Here is a 6,574-nt window from a genome sequence, read left to right as displayed (position 1 = left end):
ACTAACCATGCATGTGTGGTACATCATTATTTCTAAATATGCCTTTGTGTAATTGACTATTTCTCCATATAGAGGTAACAAATACTGCATTTCCCCCCCCAACGACGACACACCAGACAAAATAACGTTCACCTTTTAATAAGATGTTTCCTTGACATGTTAAAAATACTTATTAGAAGAAACATGACCACTGAATAATATGAACAAAGAACTATAAACTCAGAATAATAACTTTGAGAACTAAATGAAAACAGTGAACCGTTGGGTCACAATGGCAAGAGGAAACAATTGGGACATAATACGGTTGTACTGAGGAAACGTTATAGATAGTCGTACTGATAAAACCCAGTAAGTACTTCAGTCTTGAGGGCGTTGGGAGAACCAAACACTCTCAATAGGCTGGCTGGTAAATCTGACGACTACACTGTCAGAATAGGATAGGGTGGGGAGAGAGAGGAGGACAGGGTGGGGAGAGAGAGGAGGACAGGGTGGTAAGAGAGAGGAGATAGGGTGGGAAGAGGAAGGAGGACAGGGTGGAAGAGAAGAGGAGGATAGGGTGGGAGAGAGAGGAGGACAGGGTGGGAGAGAGAGGACAGGGTGGAAGAGAAGGAGGATAGGGTGGGAAGAGAGAGGAGGATAGGTGGTGGAGGAGAGAGGAGGATGGTGGAAAGAGAGAGGAGGATAGGGTGGAGAGAGAGAGAGGAGGGTGGGGAGAGAGAGAGGAGGTGGAGAGAGAGAGGAGGGTGGGGAGAGAGAGGAGGGTGGAGAGAGAGGGAGGTGGGGAGAGAGAGGAGAGGTTAGGAGAGAGAGGATAGGGTGGGAAGGAGAGGAGGATAGGGTGGGAAGAGAGAGGAGATAGGGTGGGAAGAGAGAGGAGGATTATGGGGAAGAGAGAGGAGGTGGGGAGAGAGAGGAGGATAGGGTGGGAGAGAGGAGGATAGGGTGAGAGAGAGAGGGTGGGAAGAGAGAGGGGTGGGGAGAGAAGGAGGGTGGGGAGAGAGAGGAGACAGGTGGGAAGAGAGAGGAGGATATGGTGGGAAGAGAGAGGAGGGATAGGTGGAAGATAGGAGTGGAAGAGAGAGGAGACAGGGAAGAGAGAGGAGGATATGGTGGGAAGAGAGAGGAGGATAGGGTGGGGGAGAGGAGATAGGGTGGAAGAGAGAGAGGACCAGGGTGGGGGGAGAGAGGAGGATAGGGTGGAAAGAGAGAGGAGGATAGGGTGGGGAGAGAGGAGGTTGAAAGCCACTAGGAAACACTGATTTGATTTATCAACACTGGGATAATGGATGAAACTTAATGCTTTAACATGCTTTAAAAAGCTAGACCAGAGTGATGGCAGCTAACATCAAATATGGGATTCAATGGAACTGGATTTGCATCTGACTGACTGGTGGTAATAAAGGGGTTGTGGGTCAGGATTAGAGGTCAGGACGTTATCCAATTATTGGTTTATGATTCATTTAATTTCTCTCCACCTGATCACAGATCAATATGGAGAATACATATGAATCTTCACTGCTCCATGGTTTAGTTCACCATCAGACCCTCTTCTGAAATCACAGAAACGCCTGTCATCTACATCACAGGAACTTTGATCGGGGATGCTTGGTGCCCTACTCAGACTGGCGTGTGTGTGTGTGTGTGCACAGAATCTGATTACCACCTACAGATTGATGACAGTTCAGTTCTACAGTCAATCAGGACTGGTTGGCTTAACCTACAGTAGCTTAACATATCTTGTATATAACATACATTGTTGATATATAAAAGGACTAAATAAAAATACACGTCCATTATGAGAACATGCTAATGCTTACTAAATAGGAACAGAAAGAGAAAGAGAAAAACATATACTGCAGTTTTATAAAAACAAACTCAGGGACCAAAACAGCAACAGCACCAGTTCAGGCAACAGCTGCCTCTCCTCCATCTGCAGATCTAACAGAAGACGGAGTAGACTGTGTAGAGCGGGGCGAGCAGGCCCCATGGAGGGGGTTATGGGTAAAGGGCGTCTGTAGAGGAGCTACAGAGCTACAGTACACGTTGGGAAGGCCGGACGGACCAGAGTTCTGAGAATCAGATGGGGCAGTGCTGTCTGAGTCAGGCACCGGGTGGAGAGACATACTCTCTGTGTCTCCTCTCTAGTCCCCCTTGGTCAGCAGGTCTTCTATGTAGGCATCCAGTTCATCGTCTGTGTTTATGTCAATGTCCTGCAGAAGTGAAGGAGAGACATTAGTATTCAGTGTGTGTGTTACCTCGTATCTTTTCTGTAGCAAAGCGTTGATGTTGGTGTGTGTCTTACCTCCTGTACTTTCTGCAGCAGTTGTACAATGTTGGTTCGTAGTTTCTGTAGCTTTTCGTCTGCCTCCCTGAGTTTGGTCTCAGCGCTGCTACTCTTCTCCTCCACAGCTTTGGCTCTGGCATCAGCTCTGCTCTGGTACGAGTTACACAAAGACTGGAGACCCAGCTCATACTGCTGGAAATACTCTTTCTGCAGAAACACATGCACACAGGTCACACAGGTCAGATACATACACAGACATTGCTCTGGTATGAATTACAATGATATGACTGTCTACAATGACTGCAGCAGGCTAGACTCCAGGGTAGGTCTCTAGAAGACATGGGTTAGAGGTCAGGAGTTCAGGGTCAGTCTCACCATTGGGAAGGACACTAGCTCCTCTGCAGTCATGCTGTTGACATCTTCCTTCGGGATCCGGAAATCAGGAGGGAAGAAATAACGCAGCACTGTCCTGAAGAGATCACACATCAACAATTATAGCTATGACATCCCCTTTGAAAAAGGGAATTTGAGGCCAAAATCCAACAGTTATGACTCAATGACAGAGCATCGGGTGATCATGGTTACCTCATCATGGTGACCAGGTTGTCAGTCACCTCTCGACTGGTTCCTGGTTGGGTGGTGTCAGGTTCCATGGGGGGGGGGCCTTTCTCAGTCCCCTCCCCTTGCTGTGTGTCAGGGGTCTGGGAGAGGGGAGAGGGCGGTCGCATCAACCTCACCTCCTCACTGCCTTTGAAAACCCTAATAACAACAACAATAAATGATATACCAACAACAACCTCACCTCCTCACTGCCTTTAACCATCATAATAACACCCCAAAAACTCCTGAGAACACTAAGTCATCAAATCAATACACAAATAAACATTTGGAAATGACACAGAAACTGGCACACCATAGGCTACTGGTATAGCACATACATAAACGTAAGAGAACAGAGCAGCGACACGGTGATTTGGTGCGCCTACCATCGGTCCTTGGGGGTGGATCTGGGGACGTAGTCAAACTTCACCTTCCAGCGAACGCTCTGCTTACTGGTTTCCACAGCAACAACTTTGCCTGTGAACCATTCCTTATTCACACGCACCTCCACCAACAGACCCTTATCTACAGGAGACAACAGAAATTTTATGAAGCATTGTCCTGAAACTGAATTCAGGCATGGCTGAACTGCTTTCAATGGGGAAAGATTACGTCCGTGATATTCTGTGAAACGGTCACTTTCCCGTGTGGACCTATTGCTAATCGGAAATATTTTTGGCCAATCAAAATGTATGGCTGGAACTATCATCAAGAATTGAATAAATCACCTTTCTGAGCATTCTTCAGTTCATTTTCTGGGTCCTCGTTCTCTGTGCTGTCTCTCACCTGAAAACACACACACAGAAAACACAATGTTAACTAACAGTAAGTGTGTGTAAGGAAATACCAGGAAGAGTGGTGTGTTATTGTACTGTGAGAAAAGAAAGAGCAGGAGAGAAAAAAAGCAGCAGGGGAGCAGAATACAACCAATTCCATTCAGAGTAGAGTTAGGAGACAGACAGGACCCATTCCATTTAGAGTAGAGTTAGGAGACAGACAGGACCCATTCCATTCAGAGTAGAGTTAGGAGACAGACAGGACCCATTCCATTTAGAGTAGAGTTAGGAGACAGACAGGACCCATTCCATTTAGAGTAGAGTTAGGAGACAGAACAGGACCCATTACATTTAGAGTAGAAGTTTAGGAGATGACAGACAGGACCCATTCCATTGAGATAGAGTTTAGGAGACCAGACTCAGGGACCCATTCCATTCAGTGTAGAGTTAGGAAGACAGACAGGAGGCAATTCCATTTAGAGAGAGTTTAGAAGACCAGACGGAGGGACCGGCATTCCATTCGAGAGTGTGAGGAGAGCAGACAGGACGCATTATTGTCGAGTAGAGTTAGGAAACAGGAGACAGGACCCATTCATTTAGAGTAGAGTTATGGAGACAGACAGGAACCCATTCATTCAGAGTAGAGTTAGGAGACAGACAGGACCATTCCATCGAGTCAGAGTTAGGAGACAGCGGAGCATTCCATTTAGAGTAGAGTTAGAAGACAGACAGAACCCATTCCATTTAGAGTAGTTAGGAGACAGACAGGACGCCATTCCATTTAAGAGTAGAGTTAGGAGACAAGGATAGACCCATTCCATTCAGAGTAGAGTTTAGGAGAGCAAGGATAGGACCCATTCTCATGTATAGAAGTAGGTTAGGAGACACAGACAGGACCCGATTCCATTTAGGAGGTAGAGTTACGGAGACAGCAGGTGCCCATTCCTTTTAGAGTAGTTAGGAGAACAGGATCAGGACAATTTATAAGACGGTAGAGTTAGAAGACAGATAGGACCCATTCATTTAGTGTACAACTAATACATAAAAAGCGATACATAGGAAACAGTTCAGATACAAATGAATAACGATTATAATATGAACAAAGAAGAGCACACATCCAATTGGTCCTATATCTTTGTTGGATTTTCCCATCAGAAATTCTCACCAACAAGGGTGCCTTTGTTCAAGAAGGAAAATGAACCGTGTTCATTTGGCCTAGAACGAGATTCACCTGTTTGAATTAGCATGGCACACTGAGCCCATTGCCCTGTATTATAAGTAGCTCACTCTACCTCGTCTTGGACAAATACTCATGGTACATTTGTGAAGAATGGTTATTATGCGTCCGGGCAGTGATTAAGCAAAATTAATTTCATTACACGTCTAAAAGTTTCCAGATAAAATTTCCAATAGATTTAAATGAATACTAAAAAAAATTAAGTTATACCAAAAAAAAAACAATTACATAAGACAATACCTTTTTAGATGCCGAAATTGTGAATGTTATAAAGAAGATTCGAAGCTGGAAGAGGTCAATGAATTCACTCTGATAACGAGTGTTTTTTCCCCGGGATGCGGCAGTCCAGTTTCCTACTTCGCGCAGAAAAAAAATTAATAAAAGTGCGCACTTAATCACTTCTTACAAAGAGGTTATTGTTTCCAGTCCCTGATTCATGAGAGTTCAGTCATTTTTTCTCTCCTGCGGTCGCATGACACGGGGAAGATTGTGTGACGCTGTTTGTTGACAGTCGCATAAGTGCCAAGGCCTTTTATTAGAAGAGTCATCTTGAAGAAGTTCGACATAGCTTCTTGGATAAGTCACTATTTATTACAGAAATGGCTGTAAAAGAGTTGATGTTTCAGCTTAGAGAAATAATTAAACACCTGGTTTTAGAAGCATAGAAGGTTTTCGGTTTTCCTTATCCAAAGGTAATAAGAATAATCTGCATATTGTACGGCAAGCATTGAGTACGAGGCCGTTTGAAATGGTCCACCTCTTATCCACTTGCTTATAAACTTACTAAGCTGATATTTTGAGCCATAAGAGGTTTGCCAACTCACCTGTTAGTGAATTTTTTATATTTTTTTGTTTAATGTTTTTTTTTTGCAGTAACTTAGCTTTAAAAACTAAGAAAGAAGGTGTAGCAGAGGCAACATAGGAAAAACATGAATAAATAATAAATAAGAAATGACAAAAAAATAGAAACCACCAAAAATTTTTCAGTGAGAAAAAAACAGAAAAATTTATTCAAGGCATAGTAATAAATTTTTTATCTGAAAAAAGAAAAAAAAAAATACGAGAGATAAATAAAAATCTAAAAATAACAGAAAAGAGAAAAAAAAGAGAAAAAAAAAAAAAAAAAAATAAAAAATAAAAAAAAAAAAAAAGAGGAAAAGAAAAAAAAAACGAACGAATAAAATGATACAGATTTATTATCTTTTATCTTTTTCTTTTCTCTCCCTCCCTCCAGCCACACCGCCCCCCCTAATAAGCAAGGAACAAGAGGCTCTAGAAATAGTGTTTTTTTATCAATAAAAACTATAAATGTTAGAAAATTTGAATCACCGAACTCTGTTATCTGTTCGAAATTTTTTTTTTTATTTACTTTTTTTTTTATCCTTTTTTTTTGTTTTTTTCTTTTTTTTTTTTTTTTATTTATTTTATTTTTATTTTTTTTATTTTTTTTGTTTTTTTTTTATTTTTTTTTATTTTTTTTTTTTTTTTATTTTTATTTTTTTAATTATTTTTTTATTATTATAATTATTTTATTTTTTTTTATTTTTTTTTTTTGTTATTATTATTTTTTATATCTATTATTTATTTGTTTTTATTTTTTTTGAAAATCCGACTGGGAAGAATCCACATTCTTTGAAAAGAGCATACAGTGCCCGCCCCATTTACAGTCCCCAGATA

The 6,574-nt window shown here is 41.6% G+C and overlaps 1 protein-coding gene and 1 long non-coding RNA gene across 13 annotated transcripts in view; one reads left to right on the top strand and one right to left on the bottom strand.

The window, feature by feature from the left end:
- The first annotated feature begins 417 nt into the window (after window positions 1-417).
- On the top strand, window positions 418-1,725 carry LOC139023622 (uncharacterized). Of its 10 annotated transcripts, none has more exons than XR_011474780.1 (5): window positions 418-510; window positions 618-686; window positions 726-761; window positions 811-860; window positions 1,173-1,231. It is a non-coding gene; the product is annotated as an uncharacterized lncRNA (long non-coding RNA). The 10 variants fall into 10 exon arrangements; XR_011474781.1 differs by lacking the exon at window positions 811-860 and adding an exon at window positions 1,004-1,033 and having other exon boundaries at window positions 726-777; window positions 1,151-1,230; XR_011474777.1 differs by lacking the exon at window positions 1,173-1,231 and adding an exon at window positions 1,086-1,137.
- Window positions 1,078-6,574, bottom strand: part of morc2 (MORC family CW-type zinc finger 2) — a 28,326-nt gene continuing 22,829 nt past the window's right edge. For 2 of the 3 annotated variants that reach the window (XM_070437120.1, XM_070437121.1), the window contains 6 exons: window positions 3,613-3,670; window positions 3,271-3,409; window positions 2,870-3,043; window positions 2,660-2,753; window positions 2,303-2,491; window positions 1,078-2,210 (listed from right to left, as the gene is read on the bottom strand). In XM_070437120.1, the coding sequence (XP_070293221.1) occupies window positions 2,142-2,210; window positions 2,303-2,491; window positions 2,660-2,753; window positions 2,870-3,043; window positions 3,271-3,409; window positions 3,613-3,670 (723 nt within the window). In that variant the 3' untranslated portion in view covers window positions 1,078-2,141. The remainder of the gene's footprint in view (window positions 2,211-2,302; window positions 2,492-2,659; window positions 2,754-2,869; window positions 3,044-3,270; window positions 3,410-3,612; window positions 3,671-6,574) is intronic. The other variant, XM_070437122.1, reaches the window with a different exon arrangement.

The sequence above is a fragment of the Salvelinus sp. IW2-2015 genome, linkage group LG33 (genome assembly GCF_002910315.2).
Source record: "Salvelinus sp. IW2-2015 linkage group LG33, ASM291031v2, whole genome shotgun sequence".
NCBI lineage: Eukaryota > Metazoa > Chordata > Actinopteri > Salmoniformes > Salmonidae > Salvelinus > Salvelinus sp. IW2-2015.
The sequence above is the reverse complement of the archived record's forward strand: the minus strand, read 5'-3'. Positions and strand labels throughout refer to the sequence as shown.